The sequence below is a fragment of the Platalea leucorodia genome (genome assembly GCF_965183815.1).
Source record: "Platalea leucorodia genome assembly, chromosome: 5".
Classification (NCBI taxonomy): Eukaryota; Metazoa; Chordata; class Aves; order Pelecaniformes; family Threskiornithidae; genus Platalea; species Platalea leucorodia.
The window spans coordinates 18,569,756-18,596,767 of record NC_138827.1 but is presented as its reverse complement, the minus strand read 5'-3'; the positions used below and the strand labels follow the sequence as shown (position 1 = coordinate 18,596,767).

The window sequence follows — 27,012 nt, the reverse complement described above, 5'->3', positions numbered from 1 at the left end:
GCCCGTGGGGCTTGAGCACCCGCGTCGAGAGCGCGTGGGTGCGCAGGGTCCGGCACCCGGGAGGGTTTGTGGGGCGAAGGGGCTGTGATGCGTCTGCAGGGTCGGGGCGGCTGCGTGCAGGGTCCCGAGGCCGTACGTCAATGGCGTTGGCAGGTGCCACACGCAGCGCCCCGGGTTCAGGTTGTTCTCTGCTCAGAAAAGCATCTCCACTCCTGGGCCTGGCCGGGGCTGAGAGCCGAGTCCCCTTCCCCGGGAGCCCTCGGCCCCTTCCTGCCCGCTCCTGCCCACAGAGCTGCTGCCTGGCAGGCTGGTGCCTCGGGAGCCGGATGGCGGCTTCTGCCGCGGGTGGCATTACAAGCGGAGAGGGCAGTGTGCCGGGTGGTTTTGGCAGATGTCAGTAGCACCGCTCTGGCAAAGGATGCAGCGGACGCTGGTGCCGTGTTTCTGTCAGTGCCCGGCTGTCCCCCTCTGTCACTGGGGGAGCGAGTGCGCCCCAAGTCTGTGGCTGACCTCCGGCTTCAGTGGCATCGCTGCAGACTCCAGGCTGGCATGGTGGGAGCCTCAGGAAAGCACGGGTCCTGCAGACATCCCATGGGAACAGCAGCCACGCTTCTGGGCTAGGGCTGGCCAGAACGGCTACTGGGGCGGCCACTCCTCGGCACCCAGTTCTGCCCATGGTGGTATGCAGGGAGCGGTCTGGGCAGCCTGGCCTTTGTTTGACTGCCCTGTCACCTAAAAAACAGTAGTTGCAGAAGAGATGGAAGAAACTGCAAAGCATCGGGGGGAGGGAAAAGCAGAGCCCATGAGCGCAGAGCCTGCTATAGCTCTGACAGCTGGGAGAGCTCGGCGGTCTCGGTTCTGTTTCCCTCATGCAGGTGGCCACACCACAAGAGCTCCGTGTCTGCTGGCCTGGCTTGTCGTCGCAGCCGGTCCCACGCAGCCGGCAGTGAGCCTGCCTGCATGGCCACGCAGTGCTGGAGAAGCAGAAGCAGGGAGCTGTTGCCCTCCTCTGCCTGCTCCACCACATCCTCTGGACAAAGCGAGAGCTGGGAAACTCGCTCTGACCTCACTTAAAAATTAAGCAAGAAGAAGGGCAAATCATAGAATTGGGCTCGAAGCAGAGGGGTGGTCGTGAGGTGTGTTGGGAGGGAGCTGGTGTGTGCTCCTGGCAGGAGGTACAGCCAGAGAACAGGCGACCTGGCACCCATCGGGGCTGCTGTCTATGTTGTTGGAACCGGAGGAATTTCAGTGACTCAAGGGAGAACACGTCTTCTGGCCCCACTGTGTCATGGCCAGTCTGTTACTGCCATCAGGTTCTGCTCCGCAGGCGGGCACGTGCTCACCCGTAGGGCACCGTCTTGGCACAGGCTGTCGGCCGGTCCCCGCTCTTTAGTCTGGCTGGGTCCCCGGGCCGGGCTCTCTGCCTGGCTCAGGCTCCCGGAGCTGGTACGGAGCAGGTGAGAGGCAGCGGGGGGGCGGCGTGCTGGGCCCAAGGGATGTCCTTTGGCCACCCTGCACAAGTGACCGGGCAGCAGCTTGCTCAATTGGCTTCTGCATCGCAGCCAGCCAGGAGCCTGGGCACTGCTCTGGCTCTCTGGCATCAGGGACGGCCACACCGGCCCTGCCTCTCCCTGAAGCCGTTTGGGTCCCCGTGCTGTTTGCTGATCCCTGTTTGCCGACGGGGTGAGGCAGGCGTGTGTGCCAGCCTGCGGCGGCTGAGCTGGCGCTTGCTGTACGGACGCCGTACACGGAAACAGCAGCTCCTCTTCTCAGCGTGAATTTGCAATTACTCCCTCAACGTCAGGGTAGCTGAAATCTGTAGCTTTGAAGGCCCTGGTGAGCATGAATTGCATTTCTGGCATGAAAAGTCACCCAACTCGTTTGTTTCTGGAAGGAGCTGGTAGTTGGGCTGTTTGTGTCACCTTTAGAAAGGCACCTGGCAGTTGTGGCTGGGAACAGCCGCAGTGCAGCTCATCCCTGCCGGCAGGTCCAGGGGAGAGGAGGGGAAAGGCTGTGCTGGCCCTGGGACTGCACCGGTGGGACGTGACTGGTGCTGCAGGAGCCAGGGACCGCGGGTGCCGCACGCTGCCGGTGCTGCTGCTCACTGTGAGTGCAGCAGCCTTGGTGCCAGGGCTTAATGCCATGGATTCATAAAACCCAGCACCTCCGAACAGTTGTTAGCAGATGTGGTTCTGCGGGTGTCCTGTGCAGGTGGAGCTGGAGGAATAAGCAGATTTAATACATTGGTGCAAGGAAATAAATTATTTTCCCTCCCAGTCTTGCCTCACTGGGGACAAGAAGGGACCTTGGGGCTCTTCCCCACAGCCTGCTGCTGCAGCGTGCTGGGTGCAGGGGGGCTGCTGAGCTGCCTAAGATGGCCTGGGCCATGGGGGCTCATCCCCAAGTCTGGCCCTGCTCTCTAAGGACAGCATTTCTGTCCACAGTGCCTCAAAGGCGGTGCTGTGACTGTCCCAGAAACGCTGCTCTTCATATCCACTCTAGATGGAAACCTTCATGCAGTGAGTAAGAGCACAGGTGACATCAAGTGGACCCTGAAGGATGGTGAGTAGCGACCCAGGGGGTGCTTGCTTGCAGCCTGGGCTTGTCGCTAGCTGGGGATCGGGGATGCACTCCCCGGCCTGGCTCTTGCTGGTCATGCTCTGGGCCTGCGGTTCCTCCAGCCCCAGGGGACGCTGGCAGCTGCAGCTCCAGCCCCAGGCATGGCTGTGTGCGGAGGAGAGCATCTGGGGGGGCCAGACCCCCGCTGCCGGCGGTGCCTATTCTGGGTCTGAAATGCAAATAGGCTGCAGACCTGGGCATGGCAGCGCATGGCTGCACTTGGTAAACACTGCCACGTTGTCCCCACTTGCAGGGAGAGGCTGCTCACGTCTGCATTTCGCTTTCTTTTTCAGATCCTATTCTGCAGGTGCCGGTTTATGTGGCAGAGTGAGTGTCATCCCCTCCTTTGTAGGGCAGGCAGCCTGCAGGCTGTGCAGGAGCCTTTTGCAGGTGCACGACTGCCCTGATGAACCAACAGATTCACAGCAAGAAAGGGGAACCTCGGAGAAATGAACCTCCCAGCCCATGCCAGAGCATTGCCTTAAACCTACCCTTTGTGCTAGCACTTCATGCATGATGATGAGGAATAGCTGCTCCCTGCTGCTGAATTGTAGCCTTTCTACAGACGGCCCAGAAGCTCTCAGCACCAATACGCACAAAAGCGTAGAAGAGAAACTGAGGAAAATCCACCTGAATATGCAGGGGGAAGGCAGGACAGCAGAGAGCTACCCTGGGGCGGGCAGGGCACCAAGCCAGCACAGCTGGTAGGCGCAGGGTGGCCGTATGGAGTTACGGTGCTGACACAGAGCCAAGTTCATCTCCTATCAAATCCAGTGCTGGAGGTTTCCAGGAAAGGTCAAGCCCTGTAGTGAATCACCCTGAAGCAAACTGCTGAAGGGTTTCTTTAGTGTGCTCCTCTTTAGTCCTTGGCATGTGCCCAGGGCAGGGGGCAGCTCACGTTTCATCCCTCTCTCTCCTCCTTTCCAGACCAGCATTCCTTCCAGACCCCAATGATGGCAGCCTCTATATCCTTGGAGGGAAAAACAAAGAAGGCTTGATGGTCAGTGGGGCTGCGGGGCTGCGTGCATCCCACCCACCCACACCCAGGGGGTTCACTGGGCTGGGGGACCAGGCAGGCCTGCTGAACAGGGTGAGCCGGGGGCCTTCGGTTGCTTCAGCTTGTCCTTGGCACCTGGAAGATGTCAGCTGAGTGGCTATGGGGCAAATATAGCTGGGACCCTTTCCTTCCCAGCCACTCTGTCCTGCTTTGGGGTTGAGCAGTGAAGGCAGGTGAGGAGGAGGGGACTGTCCCCTCTCCTTCCCACCCTGCTCCTGAAGGCAGGAAAGCTGCTGCTCGGGGAGGCATTTCTCTGGCCCCACATCCACACTGCCGTCTGTGTTGCAGAAGCTCCCGTTCACCATCCCGGAGCTGGTCCAGTCCTCACCATGCCGCAGTTCGGACGGCGTGCTCTACACCGGTACGCAGAGACCGGCCACTCCGCCGGACCGAGGGCCAGGGAGAAGAAGAGGCTGAGCGGGGGCCTCCCGGGAACATGTCCGTGGAGGGGAGACAGGAAGAAGCCTTGGGGACAGACAGCAGGACTGCAGAGACTTATTAAAAAAATGTATTTTCGTTCTCAGGGAAGAAGCAGGACACCTGGTTCATTGTGGACCCCAAGTCAGGAGAGAAGCAGACCACTCTCTCGACAGAGGCCTGGGATGGTCTGTGCCCGTCAAGTCCCCTGCTCTACATCGGCCGTACCCGTAAGCCAGTCCTGCTCCCTGCTCGTCCATCTTGTCCCAAGAACGGGGCGCTGGGCAGTGACCTCATGCCCTGCTCTCGTCCCCAGAGTACGTCATCACCATGTATGACACCAAGTCACGGGAGCTGCGCTGGAACGCCACCTTCTCCGACTACTCGGCACCGCTCTGCGAGGAGTCCTACCACTACAGTGAGTGGCCACCATGAACGCAGGAGCCACGGGAGCCATAGGAACCAGCTCCCCCAGCGCCCCGCTCGCAGCAGCACCCTGCCTGTGCAGGGACCCTGGGGAGATGCTGCCATGGCTGGCGGGTCACGGCTGTGCCGATTGCTGGGGAAAATGGCTGCTGTGCCTGCCACAGCTCTTGCGGGAGCAGAGCAGCAGGCAACAGCCCATGGCCAGTGGCAGGACTGGGGGGGGCAGACGGGGACAAAGCCCCACCGCCAGCACTGCTGCATCGCCCCCTCCCTCTGGCTCTGCCTAGAAATGGCACATTTCGCCTCGAGCGGGGACGGGCTGGTGGTGACACTGGACAAGGAGAGTGGCGAGGTCCTCTGGGCACAGAACTATGGCTCACCCGTGGTTGGCATCTACATGTGGCACCAGGACAACCTCCGCCGTGTCCCCCACCTCAACCTGGCCATGGAGACCCTGCGCTACCTGACCTTCCACTCGCAGGACATCCACCTCCTCAAGTGGAGCTACCAGTCCATGAAGGATTTCACTGCCACCAAGACACAGCTGTTGTGCGTAGTTCCTGTGCTGTGGCAGCTGGTGGCATTTGCGTTGCCTCAGCTTGGCTGCCCTGATCCGTGACGGATGGAAGGCTGATGCTTGTCCCTGCCTTGCAGGCCAGCGCTCTACGTGGGGAAGTACGCGGCCAGCTTCTACGCCTTGACCTCCCTGGTCCATGGCAGCGTGGCTCTGGTGGTGAGTGTCCCCACTGGCCCCTTTCGGGGTGAGCGGCGGCAGATGCACGTCCCGGCTGCGTGGTGCTCCACGAGCTGTTGGACCCCCAGCCGCAGGGCATCACGCTGGCCAGGATCGACGGCCCCACCACAGATGATGTGACCATGAGAGAGTCGGGGGAGTGTGAGATCACACCCAGCACCGATGTCAAGTACCCGCAGGGCAGCATCACCTCGCTCCGGAACCAGTGGCTCCTAATAGGTGCGGACCTGCAAGGGGCAGGGGGTTTCCTTGCATCCTTGCTCCCGGAGGGTGCCCTGGGGAGGGGCAGCCGAGCTGCTGGTGTGTTTTGGGGTGGCAGCCCAACCTGCTTTGCTCAATGGGGCAAATGGGACCGAGGCCATGACTCACCCTCAGGGACTGCGGGTGACGCTGGCTTGGGGCTGGTTGCATCCCATCCTTGTCCCCTCCCCAGGAGGGGCCACCCCCACCCGGGGGCTGGGCAGGGACCCTTTGAAGTGGGGCTCACAATTACCCATGCTGGTGGGTGTGCCGTTGTGCACTGAGCCCTGCACGCAGACACTGGGTTAATTAGCCTGCTCCGTGGTTGCTGTCACAGGTGCAATGGCAGGAGAGGCCACACTGCATTGGCATGTTTGGAAATCAGGGTGGCATCTTGAGGTTGTGCCAGGGGAGGCACAGAGGAGCAGGGTCAGGGCCCCCGCTGTGTGCTGAGAGCAGGGGACCTTGCCCTCTGCCTTTCTCCACTGGCTGCTGCTGCTGCTCCAGGTCCCTGTCCCCAGGGACGGAGCCAGCAGGTTGTAGCTGTGATGGTCTTTGTGCCTCCCATGAGAAGCGACACCCCTTCTCCAGGAGAGCCAGAGCTGTCTGGCGAGCCCATGTCGGTGCTGTGGAGATGAGGGATGGAAGCTGTGACCAGAGACCAGCTAATGGTTTTCTCCGTTTCCCTCCCACCGCAGGGCACCATGAGCTGCCTCCTGTGGTCCACACTACGATGCTACGAGCCTTCCCAGAGAACCTGAGGAAGACAACGGAAACCATCATCCCCAGGGCTCCTCCTGGAAAGACCGTGTTTGACGATGTGAGTGGTGGAGCTCTGCTGGGTCCCATCTCTGCACTGGGGGAAACCTTGGGTGGTGCTGGGTCACTGAAGGGTCTGGGCTGTCTGGGGCCGGGTGGTGGGTCCCCAGTGTGGGGTAGCACGGGGAGGGGGGTCCTGCATGCAGAGCTGTAGTGGGGAGGGGGTCCCAAACCTGAGTGCCCAGCGGTCTGTCCCTCTGGTGTCACCCAGCCCCGGGTGTGTGTTGCAGTTTCTGGCCCCAAGCAGCCCGGAGGAGCCGGCTGTCCGCAGCGAGGGGCAGTTCCAGCCGGACCCTGCGCCGAGGGAGCAGGTGGAGGTCTACCCCGAGGCCGGCACCTGGGACCTGGTGATGGCTGGTGTCGGCACGGCCCTGCTGGGCGGGGGAGTCCTGTTCCTTCTGCTCACGGTGAGTGGAGGCCAGCGGAAGAGCCCGCTGCCTGCTGCAGAAATGCCGCTTCTGAAGGGCCAGAGACTCCCTTTTTTCTTGTCCTTGTGGCGGAAGCAGCAGTGTCATGGCTGTGATGAGCCACACAGCTCCCGTGCTATCTCGTACGCCCTCATGATCATGCGCCGACGTGGTGTGCAGCGTTCTGCTGTCTGGGCAAGGGACAGACGGTGCACACGCTGCCTGTGCTGAGCCCTGCTGATGCCCCGGCCCTGCTCTGGGCGCAGGAGCTGAGCGCTGCCGTGGTTTGTGTTCCAGAAACTGCAGAAGCAGCATGCGGTGCAGCAGCAGCAGCTGGAGAAGCAGATTGAGCTCCTGCAGCAGCAGCAGAAGATGCTGCTGCCAGGCCGCCTCTCTGGGGAAGGTGTCCCTGCAGATCCCGGGGAGCCAGGGCTGAGCCAGGGAAGCACGTTGCAGCTCTTGCAGAGCTCCGGCCCCTCGGCCCGCCTGAAGGACCTGGCTAACGGGATGGTCATCCCGGATCCGGCTGTCCCAGCGGCTGCTGAAGGTGTGTGCAGGTGGGAACGGGCAAGGTGCAAGGGGCTCTCTGTCCGTAGGTGTTGTCACCCACAGAGGGAGCAGAGATGCCCCACAGATGAGGAGGCTGCACCCCAGCTGATGGGGGAGGAGATGCAAAACCTGCTGCTGGATAAGCATGGTTTGCAAAAAAAAGCAATTGCAAGAGTAGTAGGGCCCAAAGAACAGCCAGGTAGTTAAAGAACTGGCTGTCCTTCGTATAGGACTAATGCTCATAGGTTGAAGGATGGCTGTCTTCCCCTTCCTCTGCAGATGCAGCAGCAGACATGATTGTAGTTGGGAAAATTTCTTTTAACCCCAAGGACGTGCTGGGCCATGGAGCTGGAGGAACCTTTGTCTTCAGGTGGGTGGTACCCCGGGTGCCTGCCCTCATTCCGCTCTCATTCTCCTGAGAGCCACAAGTACAGCACCAAGGCAGCTCCTTCCCTGGCTGGCAGCTGGTGTTCAGGGGCTTTTGAGAATCGCTTGCCACCCTCCCCTTCTCATGGTCTTCATCAAACCCATCTGGAGAGCTGGGCTTGTGGCCTTTGGTAACCAGGTACTGGTACGCAGGGTGGGTCTCCCCCTCGCACCAGCGCCCTGTGCTCCCCTTCCCATCCTGCCTGTGCCAGGCTGTCAGGCAGCAGGGCTGTGCCTGCTCCAGGCAGCTCTCAGCTGCGGCAGGTCTAGTTCCTCGTAAGTTCCCCTGTCTCTGGCCGAGCCCCTTTCCCCAGCACTAAACATAGCAAAAAGCGAGGGAAGTTATTTTCCTACAAAAAGGGGAACCTGAACCCCCAGTTTCCAGGTTGCTGCAGGGATTTCTGCCTGTCCATGGCTTTGACAAGTCTTTCGGAGTCACTCTAAGGTGACCCATGCTGAGGACCCCGAGGGGCGTTTCCAGCATCGGCCAGAGCCTGGCTGCGCTGTGTATCTGCAGCGCTGGGCTCTGCTCTGGCTGGGGAGGGCCATGCATGGATGCCACCGTCGATTCTCTGTGCAGGGGACAGTTTGATGGCCGGAACGTGGCTGTGAAGCGCCTCCTGCCCGAGTGTTTCCATCTTGTGGACCGCGAGGTCCAGCTGCTCCGGGAGTCAGATGAGCACCCCCACGTTGTCCGCTACTTCTGCACTGAGAAGGACAAGCAGTTCCACTACATCGCCATCGAGCTCTGCTCCGCCACACTGCAGGAGGTGAGCCCCCAGCCCTCTCCCTGCCCGGTCCTGGTGGCATGGGGCTGGCTGCGTGGGGCTGCTGCTGGGGGGCTGTTGATTGACCCTGGATGTCCCCATCCCCATGTTTGCAGGTTGGTCCCCAGGGACACGTATCTGGCTTTGTCTATGCTGTTAGGGAGGTCCTGCAGTGCTCCTGTGGGAGCGGCGTGCTGTGCATGCCTGAGGGCAGGCTTGGCAGCCAGCAGCCCCAGGGTTCGGAGCCCTCTGTGGTGTTCCTGCCTGGCCCCAGGCATACAGCCCGGCTCCAAACCTGCTTCCCAGCAGTCAGAGGGAACATGGGCAGGTTGCGAGGTGCTTTGGAGAAGCAGAGCAGCCAGCAGCAGCACTGCTGCTGTGTCAGTCAAGCCCCTGCCCTTGTTCTCCTGCCAATTTGCCCTCTCAGGAGGCAGCAGGGGAGCTCCGAGCCTCCGCATCAGTTGGGGAAGAGACTCAGCATGGGGGAGGAGAAGCATCCTTTTAGCACTCCGTAAAGCAGGAGTGTTGCTGAAGCTGTGGAGGTCTGAGGACACAAGTGAGGGCAGTTTGCTGCAGAGGGAATAGATGCCAACTGGTAGACCTGGAAATGGCAAGCCTTGGGCAAATAGCCTCTGCGTGGGCTTGTCTCCTTCCACCTCTGTCAGCCTAGTGAGAAGTCTCTACCGGCAAGCCTTGCCAGTTAATCAGGTCTCAGTTCATCTCTTGCTACTTCTGTGTGGTTCCAGTATGTGGAAAGTCCCAGCTTCGATCGTCGCAGCCTGGACCCAGTGTCTCTGCTGCGTCAGACCATGTCCGGACTGGCACACCTCCACTCCCTCAGCATCGGTAAGAGGGCAGCACCCCACCGCCATGCACGGGCAGGAGGGCAGTGTGTCCCATCTTGGTCCCGTCCTTAGCTGAGGCTGTGTGGTTCAGGCAGCAGCTGTCAGGGTCAGCAGCATGCGGGTCAGCAGCATGCAGGGCAGCAGGCAGAGCCCTTTTCTGCTTCAGCCCTGCCGCCGCATTGGCAGGTGACGCTGTGCACTCTGTCTTCCAGTCCATCGTGACCTGAAGCCGTGTAACATCCTCATCTCTGTCCCAAATCGCCACGGGCAGATCCGAGCCATCATCTCTGACTTCGGCCTCTGCAAAAAGCTTCAGGGGGGACGACAGAGCTTCAGCCTCCGCTCCGGCATCCCTGGCACCGAGGGCTGGATCGCACCCGAAGTGCTGCAGGAGGCCCCGAAGGAGAACCCTGTCAGTGAGCCACGAATGCCTTCCCTTGCCTAGGGTCTTTCTTGAGCTTGTCATGGCAGTCCCCCATGCTGGCAGTGGCCTCACAGCATGCTGCTGAAATGCACAATTAAGACAAAAGCTCCAAGAGCCCAAGCCAGCCCACATGCAGAGCATTGGTGCTCCTCGCCAGGACCACCTTAGTCAGCGGCTGCCCCTGCTCTCCTGTCCTGGTGGGGACAGTGCCCGGCTGTGTTCAGCACAGGGAGTGTCATCTGGCAAATTGGAAATTTGGGGTGGGGAGGCCGGAGGGGGCCGTGGCTCGCTGCGAAGGTTACACTTCTGCTCATCTGTTTAGCCCAGGGAATCCTGTTCCTGCTGGAAGCCAGTTGTACTGGTCCCTGGCAGGGCACATACTGGTGCTGGCAGTATGTGCCCCATAACTTCGTACTGGGGTTAGTTTGCACAGCTGGGTGAGACACCAGCAACCCTGGCATGTCTGTCTGGCCGTGAAGTCCTGACTTCTGTCTGTGCCTCTGAAAACCTCTTCCCTGATAAGGACCCAATGTGATGAGTGCTTCACTGGCTCCAGAAAGCAGGGCAGGTGTGATGCATTTTCCAGCAGCTCTGTAGCAAATGACCAAACATTCACATGAAAGAATGGAAAAGTGGGGAGGTGAAAGCTTTCCTCACCCTTTGCTGTGAGGGTCCCATCTCCCCCTTTGTGTTTTACAGACATGCGCTGTGGACATCTTCTCAGCCGGCTGCATCTTCTACTACGTGGTGTCAGGAGGGCAGCACCCGTTTGGGGACAGCTTGCGGCGACAGGCCAACATCTTGTCAGGCTCTTACCAGCTGAGCTGCCTGCAGGAAGAAGCTCATGGTGAGACCCTTCCCCACAGGCACGTCCCCATGGGGAAGCCCTGAGCCGAGGGGCGCAGCTCCCAGTCCTTCTTGTGGGTGTTAGTTCTCTGGTGTGTTGTTTCGCCTACCAGACAAGCTTGTTGCGCGAGAGCTGATTGTGACGATGATCAGCCCCGAGCCCCAGCGCCGGCCCTCGGCCCCCATGGTCCTTGTGCACCCCTTTTTCTGGAGTCAGGAGAAGCAGCTGCAGTTCTTCCAGGTGAGCGTGCGCCATCCCACTGGGCAGCGAACGTAGGTGTGCTCTGAAACACAAGTGCTGGAAACAGCTGTATTTAGGGCAAAATGCTTATTTTGAGCTGCTTTTACAAGGGGTGGGGGGGTCCCTAGTTCTGGGGTCAGGGCCAAACCCTCTTCCCCGCCTCCATTTGCGCTGGATGGGGTGGTGTGGGGAGAGAGCAGTGCCATACCCGCCTCGTCCCTGCTCTTGGGCACGCAGGACGTCAGCGACCGCATTGAGAAGGAGCCTGCCGAGGGGCCCATCGTCTCAGCCCTGGAGGCAGGGGGACGGTCGGTGGTGAGAACCAACTGGAGGATGCACATCTCCCTCCCGCTGCAGACAGGTGAGCACGTGGGGGGCCAGCCTCGCCGCTGCAGCCTGAACCTCTGCCGCCTTTCAGGCAGAATCGGGCGGGGAATGGGGCTCCCGGGTCTGGTGCCCTTTACTGGGCAGGAGGCACCTTCTCGTGCCCAGGAGCTGAAAACCAGGGTGGGTAAACGTGCCAGCCGTTTCTTAGGAGGGCAGAGCAGTGCCTGGGTTTGCCACAGGCTGCGGTGCTCACCGTGCATGCCCCAGGGTAGCTCCAGGGGCTGTGGCAGCCCTGTGCCCCTTGCCCCGGCCATGTACCCCCTCGCTCAGCATCTCTCCTGCTCTTCCCAGACCTGAGGAAGTTCCGCACCTACAAGGGGGGCTCGGTGCGTGACCTCCTGCGGGCCATGAGGAACAAGGTATGGCTCCCCCAGCTCCCCTGCACCCCCACCGCCTGCCTGCCCCTGCTCACCTTGCCCTCTCTCCTGCAGAAGCATCACTACCATGAGCTGCCGCCCGACGTCCAGGCAGCCCTGGGCTCCGTCCCCGATGGCTTTGTGCAGTACTTCACCTCCCGCTTCCCCCGGCTGCTGCTGCACACGCATGGGGCCATGAGGGTCTGCGCCCACGAGCGGCTCTTCAACTCCTACTACTGCCAGGGACTGGGAGGCGACAGCAAGTGAGCGGGGACATGGGCCAGGACAGCACCCGCAGTGTGAGCCTGCTGCGGCCACTCTTCCCTGCCCGGACCCGCAGCCCCATCTTGCAGCAGCTGGGAGCAGCCCCGGGGGCTCTCCTGCATCCTTTTCCCCCTCCCCAGGACGAGGTGGGGCCCCAGGACCAGCTGGTCACCCTGTGCACATGTGGGTTACAAGCAGCACGGTCCAGAAGCGAGCATAGGGTGGCACTGGGCTCTCACCTGGGGTCTCCTGAGCTCAAGGGACCCTCTGGACACCCACCTTTGCGAATGCTCACAGTCAGACTCCGTGGCCTGAAGGCATTTGTGTCGGAGCACAAAAAAAAAATTCTCTGCAGTGGACATGGCGTTTGAGAAGAAAGAAGAAAGTGCACGTTGGCTTTTCCTGAGGGCAGCCAGCAGAGCGATGCAGTGGCAGAGCGACGCAGCCGGGCTGGGGCCAGGTCCCAACAGGGCATTCACCAGGGATCGGCGGGTTTTGTCCTTCTGTGCTATGTGGCTGGGAAGGCTGCTCTCTGAGCCTGTGTCCCACATGGCTGTGACCAGGACTGATACCCCAGTCTTGACACTGAAGACGATCCTTCAGCCCCGCTGAGGGCTGAGGCACAGCAGCTCAGCTTTCAGCAGCCACCCCAGGGCTTGGACCTGCTATTTGTATCAGGGCTGCTGAGGGCAAGGTGCCACCAGCCCCGGAGGGAGGCATGGGGCCTCCAGCACAATCCCAATAATGAAGTTTTTAATCTCAGCTGGGCTGAGAAAAAAGTTTTCTCCCTTTTGGTCACCAGCAGCCTGTCATTATGCCAGGCCAGAGCTGCCATGTCAGTCCCGTGCCCAGGAGCCCTGAGCAGTTTGCACAGCAGCACAGCTGTTCAGGAGCAGTTGTCTCGGGACACAAAGGCAGGGAAACCCCTTCCTCCCAGGGATCCCTTCCCTCTGAATTCCACCTGTGCCTGCAGCTCCCACAGCCTCTCCTGCTGCCCAGGGCAGGTGTCCCTTAGGACACTATTTCACAGCATCCCCCGGGCCATGTATTTCCCACAAGCCAGCCTCCAAGTGCAGCACCCCCTGGGTCCACGGGCAGCCTGGGAACACCCGACAAGGCTTCCTCTGTGGAACAGCAATGATTTTGTACAGTCTGATTCCTCTGTGTGCTGGGATGTGGGATTTTGTTACACAGGTAACAAAGGGTTTGTACCTGGTTTGTTTTCAGAATACTGTATGGCCTAGAGCATTTTATACAAAATATTATAAAAAATTAAAAACTAAAAAGCTTGTCCTGCTTAAAAATAAACTGGCCTGAGAGCAGCAGTAGGTGCTGGCAGTCAGCAATGGTGGGAGAAAACCCAACATAGCTTACTAGGTTCCTGCTGAAGTCCACCACAGTAGATGACTTCTTAATTCTATACTCACATTTTTGAGCATCTTTCACATAGTAAAGAGAGCCAATCAAATAGGAAAGGAGAAGGTAGGGCTGTTAGCCTCCAGGTTAGAGCACATCTCCTGTCATACCCCCAAGGTCTCCTCTCCTGCAGCACAGCTGGGGAGACCAGCACACTCAAGCAGACAGCATGAGCCCCTGAAGATGACAGCTCTTGCCTAGAGGGGAAGCCAGAGGCAAGGTGCTGCTCTCTCCCTCACAGCAAGCCAAAGGGAACCACGACAGGCTGGACGCTGCAGCGAACAATCTTTAATCAAGTTATGCAATATACAAAAGTTCAGGTTTCATGTAGATTAATTTCAGTATTAAAAGGCTGATTGCTCAGTCTCACCCTGGGCATGTTAAATATCTTACCTGAATTTCTACAAGAGGAAACAAAAGCCTAGAGCATCAGCACAGCCATGTACAAATAACTTACATGATAGTTCTGCTCTCCCTGTGCTTTTTTTTCTCTTGAGAGAAGGCCCAGGAGCCTCAAACAAGAGGGCTGGTTTTTGAGTCAGGCTTTTGGCTTTGGGAAGTTAGGAGGAAAAAAAAAAAAAAAAAGACTAGGTATGCAATTAAAAAATAGACTTCCTATTAGGAGTGGGGAGCAAGAAACCTTTGGGTATCAGTCAGAGTGAACAATGCTGTTCCCACAGCATCGGGGGCTTCCTTGTGGCAACTAGGCCGTACCCAGAGTGGGAGCCCAGCTATGTGATGGGAGGTTACAGTGCGAGCAGGGATGCTACTAGACCTCACCATCCACAGCTGGGACAGTTTGGCACAGATGTTGAGTCCATCGAGAACAAGGTCTAAGCAGAGGGTTTCACACGGGCTGAGCCAGACTTTGAACTGAGAAGCTTCTCCACCATGGTGCGAGCATAGCGGAGCCGGCTGGCCAGCTCCTTGCAGCATCCGTGTTCCTCAATGAGGCTCAGCTTGTACGTGCGGAAGTCCCGTTTCTCATCTATGTATGTGACAGCAGCCATGAGAGGGCACAAGATGACTTTGGTGTGGTCCTGTGGGGAGAAAACACACTGTCACCCTGAGCACTCTGCTCCTTGGGGACTGCATTTCCTCAGGATGAGCCATCCCTAAAGTAGCTGGGGCACCCCAGCTGCACCCAGAAGCATGCTGACAAAGCACCATGCTGCAGCATTCATTCATAGATTGCAGCAAAGGGAACAAATCGATCTGGCCAGCCAGCTCAAGACCACTGCACCTAAGACTGTGCAGCAGCCTCCCTCCTGCTAAAGGACACAGCCCCTTCACAAGCTAGGAGTGTCTGGGTGGCTCACGTACCAGCAAGGGGAGTAAGGAGCCTCCCAGCACTTGGTTCACTGGGCAAAGTTTTGACTCAGGTTTATACCCTCCTGCTGCCTTGCATACAGTCCGGGAAAACACAGAGTAGCGGCCTCACCTGGAAAAAGTTGATTTGCACAGTGCCGTTGCTGAGGTGCAGGATGATGGCGCTGCGGGTCCGGAACCACGTGCAGAGGTAGGGTAAACGGGCCAGCTCGTCTCCTTCCCGTGGTGTGATGTTTGCACCTGCCTTCAGCAAGTGCTCGCTCATGTAGTTCCGGAAGTATTTCAATAGTGTTATCTGCAGACAGGAAAGGCTGTGAGCAGGCAGGCTGAGGATGACCCCTGCTATCTGGGGAGGGCAGAGGCTGCTATCACAGTCCCAGAGCCTCCTTACATCTTTCAGAGCTTGAAGTGTCACTGTGCAAATTCTCATACTCAAAGTTAACTCGGTCTGTGATACTTGAGACTCACTTTGCTGAACCCTTGGGTACATGTAAGTCTTGTGAGCACTTAATTCTCTGAAGCTGCTAATAAGTGAGCCTCAGATAGCAACTAGAAATAAACAGAGCTGCTAGTGTCTGTCCTTGGGGCCATGTTTTACCAGCCAAAAGGAAGCCTGCAGAATGCCAGCAACCCCAAGTTACAGATGATCCTCTGTGGGACCCACCCTGCCAACAAAACCCAACAAGGCTGAAAGAAGCCTCACCAGGAGTAGCCACCCCCCAGCGAGGGCTCCTGTCCCCCAGGACTGACCTTCTTGTTCAAGGCAGAGGGGTAGGACCTCACAGTGAAGTAGGACTCGGTGCTGTTTTGCTCGATGTACTGCAAGCTGTCCCCATCGTTGTACATAATAAGACGAGTGGAGTCGTTGAAGAGAACTCCAACACTGTTGTCACACAGCTGGTAACCTAGTTCAAAAGGGAGCCCGTTAGGCCTTCAAATGCATGGGAACACCAGTTGTGTGAAATACAAAGGCAGAAGGTTGTGTCATCTAGGGGTTCCCGGACAGCCACCCCACCAAGTCTAAAGATTCTCCTCTCTGTGGAGGTCCGGGTGGCATCTTTCCTCCTCTGGATTTGTCATCCTCCCTTGTCACATCATCTGCTGCAGAAGCAACTTTAGCTGCCACAGTGGGTACACATGCTCACTGCAGAGCGAGGCCAGCCATCTCACGCAGCAGGTAGCTGTTTTCCACCTTAAAGTGGCTAGGACTGACGTTCAGTGACCACTAGTCTGGATTCACTGGGTAACTGGTCACATTCCCGGTGGTGGTCTTGCACACACAGACTGGAATACTGTGATTAAAGAACCAGACCTATGCAATGCCCAAATCAAAGCTTTCCCCAGCCTCTTCAGAAACTAGAAAAGGCTGAAGTCTTGCCCCCATATTATTTACCTAGACCATATTTATCTGAGTAGTCCACCCATTTGCTAACCCAGAAGATGGGAATGCAGGCTGGGTCTTCAGCTTCTTCTGCAAAGAGGAAAGGAGTTTGTTAGAAGACATTTCACAGCATCCTGTGCACCCCAGCAAGCAAGCAAGGCCAACAGGAAGGTAAGTAGCTGCTACATCACTTCTCAGCCTTCCAGTTTGAAATTGAGGTCAGCTGGTCTCTCACTTCAGACAACAGCATCAGAGTGACAGAGAAGCAAGTTATCCAGGAAGGCCAGTGCCCATGGGATTGTCCCCAGACTCACCTTGTCTAGCTGCCACTCTCTCAGAGGGCTTGGCCGAGTTGACTGCAGTCAGCTGCTGTAACATGTCAGCTAAGTGACAGTCAACAGCATCTCCCAGCTCCCGCAGCCCAGCTACATCTTCCTTTTCGGGCAAGTTCTCTAGTGCAGGGCTGTCTGGTCCTGGGCCAGGAAAGAGAAGAGCAGAGGCATGACCAGGGAGTAGGTTTCTAAAGGCACCAGGTTTACATTCTACCCTAGCTCTAAGAAACCCATCGTATATCATATAGCTAAAGCTAGCACTTCCTCCCTGCTTTGGTTCTGGGCAAAGAGCGAGGAGACCTCCCTCTCACTCACAAAATGCTCCAGGTTTTCATAAGAATTGGGAGAAGAGGTGAGGGAGCGCCACATTCCCCACTGATGGTTCTGGATGCTGCTGGAGGCCAGGCAGGCTCTCATCCAGCACTGCAGTCCAGCCTCACCTCCAGACACTTGCACTTACCTTTGTTGAGCGCAGTCAGCGGCTTTCGCCCATTCAGTTCAAGTCCACTGGGAGCAATTGAAAATCTAGGTGCAACGGTGAGACAGCTGGTGGGCAAGCGGCTGGGGATGTATCCCGATGTGAAGAACTCATCATTCAGCAACTCGTCGATAGTTGGGCGCGTGGCAGGGTCGGACCTCAGCATCTTCTGGATGAGGTTAGCAGCTACAGGGTTGATATGCTAAGACAAGACAGGAGACAGAGAGACAAGGATCAGGGGACAATGCGCACGAGTGGCAAATGCATTGGATATACAACCCAAGGGAAACAGAACTGAGCAGGCGTGGAGAGCTGTCTCCCAACAGCATGCAAAGCCTAAAGTCAACAAACTTTAGCAAGATCAAATCAACAGCAGTGGGTTGAGCTGGGGACCTGGCCCAGACCTCATGGACTTGAGAATGCCCATTTTAGCCCACGTGCCAACTACCCAGCTTAGATTTTTGCTGGATTACGGGGTGTGGAGCTGCTGGCTCCCCAAGATGAAGCTGGCCCTACAGGTTCACTCTACCACCAACGAACTGAAACATCCCCTTCGTAGCACTCTACAATAAGAGCAATTTCACCATTATGTGAGAGCCCATTCAGCACCAGAAACAGGAAAGTGCAGCAGAAGGCTGACAAAGAACCACTGCAAGGTGAACAGATCTACCCATGGGAAGCACCATACCTTGGGAATGGTATATTCATTCTTCTTTATTCGGATATACGTTTCTTTTAGACAAGAAGTTTCAAAAGGTGGTTTCCCCACCAGCAGAGTGTACCTGCGCATTTACAGACAAAAGGGCATCAGTTTTACAAAAGAGACTCTGAAACTTGTGTGCAGAAGTGACCCTGTCCTAAAAACACCCTGGGACTTTCCTGGCAGAGGGAACACACTTAGCATTGGACATGCAGTAGTGCAGACAGCTATGTGTACCGTGCCTGGTTCCTGCCCCCTGAAAAGGGAAGCTGGGACCTAATAACCTCTGGGGAAAGTTCCAGTTAGGAAGCATGGGCTTTTGGGAAATTCCTTGAAACAGCCATGTTGTGTAGCAGATCAGCCTGCAGACACACACACACCAGCGTGTGTGGAGCACAGGGGAGGTCTTGTGCTGGCTAGCAGCAGGGCTCAGCCAGGGCAGGCGCTCTGGAGACAGAGCGCCCAAAGCTTTGGCTCACACCAAAACCCATAGGGTCCAACAAGACGTGGACCACCGGAACCACTCAGCCCCACGTCCAGCCCGTGGCACAGCCACATAAAGGCATTTTGACTCACATAATGCAGCCGATGGACCAGATGTCCACCTCAAAGCTGTGCCCCTTCTTGCCCAGCACCTCCGGGGCAATGTAGTTGGGGGTCCCACACAGGGTCTTCTTGCGCTCGCCATCGTACTCCACTTTGGTGGCCAGGCCAAAGTCACCTGGGAGAGATGGGGAATGACTGGAGATATCCTGGTCCCCAGGGCTGGAGTCCCTGCCCTGGGGCAGCCACGGGGGGCTGGCAGGAAGGGCATCACATCACGGGCACCTACCGATCTTCACCTCCATGTCGTCGCTGAGGAAGAGGTTGCCCAGCTTGAGGTCCCGGTGAATGACGCGGTGGCTGTGCAGGTACTGGCAGCCCAGGATGGTCTGGCGCAGGTAGTACCGCACCTCCGGCTCGCTCAGCGCCTTCCGCCGCTTGTGCAGCTCCAGCAGCGACTGTGGGGGACGGTCAGCACCGGGTGACACCGACACCCCCACCCCCCACCCCCGCCCCGCCACCGGCGGGTTCCCGCCGCCCTCCCCGGCCCCGGCCCCTCACCCTGCGGCGGCAAAGCTCCAACACGACGTAGACGAAGTCGGCGTCCTCGAAGAAGCCCTGGAAGCCGACGACGTGGCGGTGGGCCAAGCTGCGGTGGATGGCGATCTCCATGGACATCTTCTCCTTCTGGTGCGGCTTCACCAGCAGCGACTTGGGCACCACCTTGCCCGCGAACACCTCGCGGCTCTCCGCCTCCGCCAGCTCGTAGCACCGCGCGAAGCCGCCCTTCCCCAGGAACCGCCCGCGCACGAAGCTGCGCCGGGTCCGCGGGTCCACCAGCACCTTCGGTACCTCCTTCCCGCCCGCCGCCGCCGCGCCGCCCGTCCGGGCCGGCTCCGCCAGGGCCGCCGGCCGCGCCGCCTTCCCGCCCGCCGCGCTCATGCTGGGCCGGGCCGCCGCGGGTGCTGGGGGAGCGGGAGCTGCGCCGGGCCGCGGCCGGGTGAGGCAGAGGCAGGAGCAGGCGCTGCCCGATTCAAACGCGGCCCCGTGAGCGTTACGCGCCCGCGGCCGCTCCCCATTGGCCGAAAGGATTTAAAATCCACGCCGCCCGCCGCGGGGCACCATGGGAGCGCCCCGCCCGCCGCCCTTAAAGGCCCAGGCCCCGCACCGGGAGGGCGGGGACGCCGCGCCACGCCCCTGCGCGAGGCGGAACGGAACCGGGCTCGCACGGCGCGTGCGCCGGCGGCCGTTGGTGGTGGCCGCGAGCCGACCGCCCCGGCCCGCTGCTCCCTCTGTGGAGGCAGGGGGCGGCGGCGGCGGGACACGCGTGGGGTGGCCGGGCGCCGTTTCCCCACAGCAAGGCCCGGCCCGGCCCAGCCGGGCTGGATGCGGCCCCGCCGCCGCTCCGGTTGCGCCCACGGCGGGGAGGGGGCGGGCTCCCGGCACAAGCCCGGGGCACGAAGTGTTTCGTGAAGGGAAGCCCATGCTGGAGCTGGTACCGGACGCGGCTCTTTCTGTGAGAGAAACGGCGACCGGGCGGCGCCTTTCCCCGCAGCTTTCTGCGACGCTTGCCCACGGAACGGATTCCCACGTTACCCAAGAATCCGGTCCTTCAGCTGATCCCACCCGCTCCGGGCGCCTGTCGGTCCCCAGGGTGACGCTGTGGCAGTGGAGCCCAGCTGTGCCCGACCTCCCCAGCGCTCGTTTCCCTCCGACACGCTGCCCGGGGAGCCCCGGGGCCCGCAGCGCCGCTCCCGCTGCCTGGCACCGCTTGCCAACAGCAGTAACCACGCTGCACACCCTCATCCCTTCACCCGATCTCGCTGCCTGCTGGCGCGGAACAAAATGCCCATGAAAAATAACCAAGAATAGCACAAAAACCAGCCACAGCACCTCAGCCCGCGAGCCTGCCTTCTCCCTCCAGGCTTGTACAGTCCCACCCTCCCAAAATGGGGATGAGGACAGTGACTTGACCTCGTATGGCTTCCCCTCCCTGCTTCTTTCAGCCCTGGCTGACAAAGAATAAGTGGTCCTGGCCAGCAGATTCCCTGCTTTTGCACTGTGCTGGACCTGTGGGTACTGCAGATGATGCCCAGCTAGCCTTTAACTATTGACACAAGCCATCGGTCGCTCCAGGGTGGCTGGAGAGTCCAGCGCATGGGACCAAACCGCGAGCCCTGCAGACCACTGCAGCCAGCAGCCATCAGTTAAGCTGTTATTCCTCCAGTGGAGCCGGATCATGCTGGGAAATTCTGCTCCACACAAAGCAGACATGGCCTCCACTCAATTGGTGACTTCGTTACCTTCCCACACAGCCCCTCACGGGCAGCGGCTCTTCGCCATTCCTTGCACTGAGCAGCTGCGATTGTGAAGAGCCAGCAGGATCAGGCCCAGCACCTCTCACAGCCGACAGCGGACACAGAGCGAAGGAGAGAAGGGTTCTGCAGCCCCCACTGCCCGTTCCCGAGGACCCTGAATGCCCTGCAATACGAGTGGCCTGCAGGCTTGGTCAGAGCAAACTGGAGTAAAGCATATGGGACCAATGAAGCAATACAGCAACTCAGCGTTTGGAGCGATCACTGTTTGTACAAGATTCCTGAAAGAAGGAATTTCCCTCCCTGAGGGGCATGCTTCCCCATGCACCTACAGCTCCTCTCTGGCCATGCAGCAAAGCCCTCCCTTGGAAGTCACATTTTAATGCGCTGCGCTAGACTGAACGTTGCCATCAGAAAGCTGTAATTCCCCCGGGGCTGCAGCAGCACACCGCAACCCACTGACACTTCGTCTTCCCAGAGCTGGCAGAGGCGTAGAGGTGAGCCCAGGTCAGAGGGATGCTTCAGAAAGTGGCCAAATCTAAGGAATGTTAACAGTGCTGAGTGTTTGAGATCTTCAGTGGCGAGTTGGTTTTAGACCCTGGCAGAGGCCACCTTAACAGAGACAATAAAAGAGGTTTCAATTAAGGCAGAAGGGCCGGCTCAGCCTGCTAGAAGGAAGAGTAGGCCAAGAAATGCCTAAGTAACTGCAGTGCCGTATCCCGCAGTGCACTACACCTGTGCTGCTCAAGTGATCGTGGAAATGCAACGCTCTTCCAGCTGCCATCCCGCTCCCACTCTCAAACTCGCATTCCTTAATTTGGCAGCCACCTCTTCCCGCCCCTCTCCCACGCCAGCAGCCTAGCTTCACGCTGCCCAACTGCGGCCATTAATCAAGCGATCCCGGTGAAACGTACTATGTGGTGTTGAAACTTTGAAGTGACACCATGGCAACACAGCACACACAGCCCCCTCCTGACCAAACACAGCGTGGCTTCCCACGCTTCAAGAGACAGCTGATGGCAAGTTAACAGGGCAAAGTAGGGCTCGTGAGTGACAGCATAAAGCCCTAAACATCTGACTTGCAGGAAATCTTGCAAGAATCCCCAAACCTGCCAGGTCTTGTGACGGGGGAGGCCTCCTATAGCCCCTCACTGTAAATGGCTTCTACAGGGGCTAGACAGATCCTGGACAGTGGGAACTAAACATTTTTGGAAACTGAAGTCAATTAGGAAGCTGCCTGTAATACAAACGCAAGGAACATTAATGCTTTTTCGCGTAGGTAGAAAAAGCAGCGAGCCTGGGCCTTTCACGTGGACCTCCCCCTGAACTCACACGAGATTGCAGGAAGAACAGAGCTTCCTTCTGCGCTTGTCTCCGCTCCCACCTCAGGAGGACTCAAGGAACACAGCTGCCATTGAACAGGTATTTCTAGCCAGTATGGGATGAGGTGGTACAACGGTCCTGCTGAATCTGGACTTCTAGTAAAACACTTCACTGTCTGTTGAAACCAGACGGACATGACCTAACTGACCCACTGCATCAGAGAGCAGTACCAGCCCAGTTGTTGCAGCTTCAACACAGAATCTCATCTTCTTGTCCCAGCTGTGCTCCCTGCCATGAGAAGCTGGCTCCAGGTCCTGCTTTTTTACCCGGGTGCGAAAGGAATCATGCCATCTGGGATGGCTAGACCCAAAAAGCGGGCCATTTTCAAGTGCTTGAAGCAATGCTACCAGAGCTGCTGCGGTACCAAATAGGTGTGCCTAATATTTCAGTGCCAAGGAGAGGATTTTACAGTCACCCTGGTGGCTTTAGGATTCTCGCTTCAGCATGAAGAATAGAAGCAAAGACACTCTGCGTCAGAGCCGTTATAAAACAACAATGCTGGAATCACTCGTGGGTGAAAGTCATCAGCTCAGGGGCAGAAAGAAGCAGCTGTTTCACACTGTACTTCACTTTTTTAACGCACTGACACTGTAATAGGCAGTAGTAGCGTGTAATAGTCACAGAACAAGAGACTGCGGCTCATGGGCCCAGGCACAGCAGAAACCTTACTCTACTCTCAAGTTCGATTTGACGAGTCACAACCTTGAGTCACTTGAACAACTGAAGAGGCTTTAATTTATGTACAGTAAAAATACAAACAAACCAGTCAGTGGTTTTACATTTGGTTAACAGTAGTTACTACACACTTTAGTACTTGTACGGCTGTTTGCTATTTAAGGTGTATCAGTACTTTGCATTATACAGAACAGCTGAAGGCTCCAGGGCTGCTGACCTCACAGCCATACACCTACTACGTAACTAATATGTGTCCTCGGCCCCAGCTGCTACACTACAACATGCAGAAGCGCCCATTTTAAAAGCTAGAGGACGGCGCTAAGCTTTAATATAACACAACCAGAGCAGGCAGACTCATTTTTAGCCAGTTGTCTGGTACTGAGTCAGGTACACTCAACTGTCAGCTGTCTCCAACTTTCACAGAGCTGCTCCCAGCAAGAATTATTCCTGCTCTATTACATGTCCAAAATGAAATGTTCACTCTTTCCAAGAAGTCTGAATCTCCTTCTTAAGTTTTATAATGCAGAAAAGCACCAAAGAGCTTTCTGCAAATATATATACTGGGTAACAGATGGGGACAACTGCAGCATTCTCTCACCCATCTCCAGTTTCTGCTTTTAATCACCCACTTTCTGCTGCTGTTCTGTGAGTAACATGGCAATCCTCTTTCCAAAGCCCTTTGGCTCTTTAAGGTCTGCGACGTTCAGGAAATAGAACACGCACCGGCCACGAGAACACTAAGCCTGCGTGACGGGTGAGAGCACAGGACTGATGTCTACTTCGAGAGCTAAAAGCTAAGAAGTGTCCTGTCAGGCCAGGCATAGAAAGACAGGTTTCAATGTCAGCCAAAAGTCCTAAAGCCAATCCCAGGACGATGAACGGTATCTCTGTCCCTACAGGAGGGAATCTTAGTCCACAGGAAGAAAAGGAAGAGGTCATCCACCTCAACACACAGATCTATAGAGCAGCAAATATTTTTCCAAAGGAAAGCACAGGATCTAATGAACCCTGGTAAGTAACTGCCCATAACCCGCACATCAGCCACACAGCACTTCTGTTCTAGGATGGAGATTGCTTCTAGCAAATGTAAACACACTTGTTTCGGGTTAGGAACAGAACTGGCATGAAAGACAGGCTTAGGCTGCAGAGTATGTGTTGTCAACTCTGCCTTGTTTCCCAGCTGCAATAAGAAGGTGCTGCCCTAAGGGGAATTCTATCAGCTTTCCTAGCTCCAGAACATTTAATGGCACAATTCAGACAACATGGAATGAATTACATTCAAATGAGCATACAAAGTTTAAACAACATGACACAGCAGCTTTCACGAGGGACTGCTTGGCCAGACCATTAGTGTTGAGGAACACTCACAGAAGTGCTCAGGAACAGCGGAGGGCTGTGCCCTGGTCTCACTGAACAATATCCCTCTCCCCGCCCCCCAGAAATGCTCCTGTGTGCCTTTACTGCTCTGAAACGTGGTAAATGGGCTACTAGACCTGAGTGAGTGGCAAGAACTTCTGGTAATAGCTCTTTGTAACGTCAATCATGAGTTCCTGGGTACATTCCGGGAGTTCCCCAGAGAAGAGTCCTGGAAGAAGAATAAGAGTATGACCATCAGTGTTCTTGCAGGAGAAAGCACAAATAAGCTTATATTCAACGTTCAAAGCCGTGACTTTGACTGAATTGTAAGTAAATACTAATAGAGCAGCAAAGGGCTCTTCTCTCATGTCCAGCAGTTCAGTAGGATCGTTCCCATCGTACCCCCTGGGGCAGACGTCAGACTGCTGCAGCTGGGTCCTGTAACAGCTTCCGCTGCTCCCCCTAAAACACTATCAGAAGAGAAACGACGGAGCGTGCAGTTTGTACAACGGGATCTCCAGCACAGCCAGGCTGATGGGCAGGAACTAAACATTCATATACCTCAGTTTAATGTGCCTACCCCCCATTAACATATGAATAACGAGCACTTGGACTTCCTACAGTTTGAACCACTGAAATAACTGCAAAACCAGAAACCACAGAAGGACGAGTGGTCCCTCTGCCAGAGCCTAATGCCTGCTGGGTTCTAGATGCCTGAAAAGCTGTGTTGTTTACTGTACAGGATGGCCACAGCTACCTAGCATACACTAAAGCAGCAAGTTTCAAAAGTTAAAATTGCTATTTTTCAGTTCACCAAGTGCCCTACACCTTTATTTCTAGGCACTAAATGCTAACAGGCAACTTTGCAATAGCAATCTCATTCTAAAATAAGAATATCCACGTTATCCACACTTCTATGCAAGTAAAGTTAGAGGGAGCATACCTGGGCAGCCTGAGAAGACTGTGAAAGGTGGGACTACTGTTTCCGGAGGTAGTACTGTGTTGTCTAATATTTTGCAGCAGTCTTTCAAAACGCATCTACGACCCTAAAACAGAGATTAGGTAAAGTTTATACTTAAAATACTATATGCTTTTGCTTAGTCCTGATAAGTTACCTAAACTTCAACAAATTTAACTGCTCAAAACACATTCTGTATAAGGCATCATGGGAATAAATCTTTACCCTGACTGAATGCTCTTCCCAACAGAATTCACTTTTTCCTTTTTTGAGGGAAAAAAGTCTGTTTGCTCTTGACTAACACAGGCAGCTGCATATGAACACATGTCAATGCGCAAACTGGAACCTAGAACCGGAGTCATGCAGTAAGGTAGCAAAGCCTTCTCTAACTCAGCAGACAGCAACCTTGACTATATTTTGCATTATTTGCACAGAAACTCAGTTCCACTTGTACTTTGTGGAAAGGCTGTCTTTCCTGGACAGTCCCATTAAGCACAATATTGTTGGGACAGATTCTCCCAACAGCAGTCAGCTGAACCCACTATCACCGAATAGCAAAACTGAAAGCACTACTTTCTGCGGAGAAGGAAAAGGAGGAGAAAGGAACAGCACAGAGTAAGTATGCTTGCTCCGGCCAGCTGGTGCGGATACCTTTCCACTGTTGTCACAACGCCTCACCGGTACTCACGAGTTTAAAGGAAAGACAGAGAAACAGTACTCACGATGACACAGTTCTTGCCTATGTGGACATAGGAGCCAATCTGGGCTGCGTTGACAACACAGTCCTCTTCTATGAAGACATGATCACCAATATGGAGAGGGAAAAAAGCCACCCTGTGACAGGAGAGTTATTTGTTCAGATGTACAACAGACAGACTGACCCGCGACACCGTTAGACCCAAAATCACACTGTGGAGTCTCCCGTCCCCAGCTGGATTACCAGAGCTACATCTGATGCTAAGGAAGATTGAACAGCAACTGGTCTTATCTCTTTCTAAAGGATGATCCAAACGCGCAACAGCAAGACGGTGCGAATAAACAAAGAACAAGTGAAACACATTCTTCACTTAGCTATTTTAACATATCCCAGCCTTTCCATATTGTGGTCTGAAGGGAATGCTAACCCTCAAGGCAAAGCTGAAAATTTGAGGAAATGGCAGCTTTAGAGGGACACATTTCTGCAAAGTGCTGCTAAAGGAACACAGCCCTCTAAATACAGATCTCAGCCAAGCTGATATATTTTCTTAAGCATATAGATTTTATCTTCATGTTCCGTAAATAGAGGGGACCTCTTACCCTTTACTAAACTTCTTGAAGGGCGGTCTAATCACACTGCGGCTTTTCACCACGCAGTGTCGTCCGACCCGTACGTTTGCCAGGTCACCGCGGATGATGCAGTCGTTCATAACTATTGTCTGGAGAAAAAAAGAGAGATAAATGAGTTCCAGTTTCTACCTACGTTACCAGTTATTATACAGACTTGTGCAGAAGTGAGGCCACTCCAGCAAGATTATGTTACCTTACAGAGGATTCTCTTAGTCAAAAGAAAAGTGAGAACAAAGCAAACGCACAGGAGCCTGGAAGCACCAGTTGTGCCCCTGCCGTGCCACTGAGCTGCACAAAGTCAGCCCATACGCAACACGAGGCTTAGGCACAAACAGAAATACGTTGTGGCATGGATAAAAGCACCGCGATCGGCTCACACGCAGAGGAAGCTCTGTTTGCGTTCTCGGAGAGCAGAACTCTGGTACCACGGGGCCGACAGCGGTGGCCAGCGGAGAGCAGAGCAGCGCGGGTGCTGCCGCGGTGGTGACAGGGACCCCGCGGCTTGGCCGCGCTCCCCACCCACCCACCCACCCGAGCTGCTCGGCGGAACGAGGTACCGGGGCGGGGGCACGCCGCAGCCCCCGCCCCGCCGCCTACCTTGCCGTTGAGCACGATGTTCTGGCTGCCGCACAGCACGGACTGCCGGCTCACCTTATTGCCGGACGCCTGCGGGGAGAAGGGGCGGGTCACTGCGGCCGCTCCCAGCCCGCGGCCGCCTCCCAGGCCCCGACGCCTCCCGCGCCCCGACGCCCCAGCGCCTCAGACTCGGCCCCCTCGGCCGGCCCCGGCCCCGGCCCCGGCCCCGGCCCCGGCCCCGGCCCCGGCCCCGGCCCCGTCCGCCCCGCACCGTCTCGATGTACTCGGACTTGTTGTAGAGCATCTCACTCAGCTCCATGGCGCCGCCGCTTCCGCACAGCCACTCCCGGCTTCCGTCACGTCACTTCCCTCCGCCAGGCAGCACTTCCGCCGCGGCCTA

The 27,012-nt window shown here is 56.7% G+C and overlaps 3 protein-coding genes across 6 annotated transcripts; 1 reads left to right on the top strand and 2 right to left on the bottom strand.

Moving 5' to 3' along the window:
• Positions 1-3,339: 3,339 nt before the first annotated feature.
• ERN2 (endoplasmic reticulum to nucleus signaling 2) lies at positions 3,340-12,991 on the top strand. Of its 2 annotated transcripts, none has more exons than XM_082311494.1 (19): positions 3,340-3,619; positions 3,965-4,037; positions 4,201-4,323; positions 4,410-4,511; positions 4,807-5,068; positions 5,174-5,252; positions 5,342-5,492; positions 6,212-6,333; positions 6,563-6,739; positions 7,037-7,286; positions 7,568-7,658; positions 8,295-8,484; positions 9,228-9,327; positions 9,539-9,738; positions 10,450-10,597; positions 10,710-10,837; positions 11,075-11,198; positions 11,516-11,583; positions 11,659-12,991. In XM_082311494.1, the coding sequence occupies exons 1-19, from the start codon at positions 3,491-3,493 to the stop codon at positions 11,845-11,847; spliced, it is 2,706 nt and encodes a 901-aa protein (XP_082167620.1). In that variant the 5' UTR covers positions 3,340-3,490; the 3' UTR covers positions 11,848-12,991. The 2 variants fall into 2 exon arrangements, with proteins under 2 accessions (XP_082167620.1, XP_082167619.1); XM_082311493.1 differs by having other exon boundaries at positions 11,656-12,991.
• Positions 12,992-13,616: 625 nt separating this feature from the next.
• PLK1 (polo like kinase 1) lies at positions 13,617-18,965 on the bottom strand (the record flags this gene model as incomplete). The annotated part of the gene is made up of 10 exons (XM_082314104.1): positions 13,617-14,300; positions 14,702-14,884; positions 15,340-15,494; positions 15,983-16,060; positions 16,285-16,443; positions 16,763-16,982; positions 17,469-17,562; positions 18,057-18,201; positions 18,313-18,481; positions 18,585-18,965. 10 exons carry the CDS (start codon positions 18,963-18,965, stop codon positions 14,094-14,096), a joined length of 1,791 nt encoding a protein of 596 aa, XP_082170230.1. The 3' UTR covers positions 13,617-14,093.
• A 1-nt stretch (position 18,966) lies between these two features.
• On the bottom strand, positions 18,967-26,957 carry DCTN5 (dynactin subunit 5). Of its 3 annotated transcripts, none has more exons than XM_082314105.1 (6): positions 26,884-26,957; positions 26,634-26,702; positions 26,007-26,125; positions 25,433-25,544; positions 24,696-24,798; positions 18,967-23,981 (listed from the first exon to the last, which is right to left on the bottom strand). In XM_082314105.1, exons 1-6 carry the CDS (start codon positions 26,929-26,931, stop codon positions 23,884-23,886), a joined length of 549 nt encoding a protein of 182 aa, XP_082170231.1. In that variant the 5' UTR covers positions 26,932-26,957; the 3' UTR covers positions 18,967-23,883. The 3 variants fall into 3 exon arrangements, with proteins under 3 accessions (XP_082170231.1, XP_082170232.1, XP_082170233.1); XM_082314106.1 differs by having other exon boundaries at positions 26,688-26,702; positions 26,884-26,948; XM_082314107.1 differs by lacking the exon at positions 26,634-26,702 and having other exon boundaries at positions 26,884-26,954.
• Between the last annotated feature and the right edge of the window lie 55 nt (positions 26,958-27,012).

Excerpts from the sequence above, each read along its gene's own strand:
- ERN2 (XM_082311493.1), top strand. The coding sequence starts at position 3,491 with ATGTGCCCAGGGCAGGGGGCAGCTCACGTTTCATCCCTCTCTCTCCTC. Across the intron at positions 4,324-4,409 it reads GCTCTACATCGGCCGTACCC|AGTACGTCATCACCATGTAT; the intron begins GTAAGCCAGTCC and ends TCTCGTCCCCAG. Across the intron at positions 7,659-8,294 it reads GGAGGAACCTTTGTCTTCAG|GGGACAGTTTGATGGCCGGA; the intron begins GTGGGTGGTACC and ends TTCTCTGTGCAG.
- DCTN5 (XM_082314105.1), bottom strand. The coding sequence starts at position 26,931 with ATGGAGCTGAGTGAGATGCTCTACAACAAGTCCGAGTACATCGAGACG. Across the intron at positions 26,703-26,883 it reads AGTCCGAGTACATCGAGACG|GCGTCCGGCAATAAGGTGAG; the intron begins GTGCGGGGCGGA and ends TTCTCCCCGCAG. Across the intron at positions 25,545-26,006 it reads TTCAAGAAGTTTAGTAAAGG|GGTGGCTTTTTTCCCTCTCC; the intron begins GTAAGAGGTCCC and ends CTCCTGTCACAG.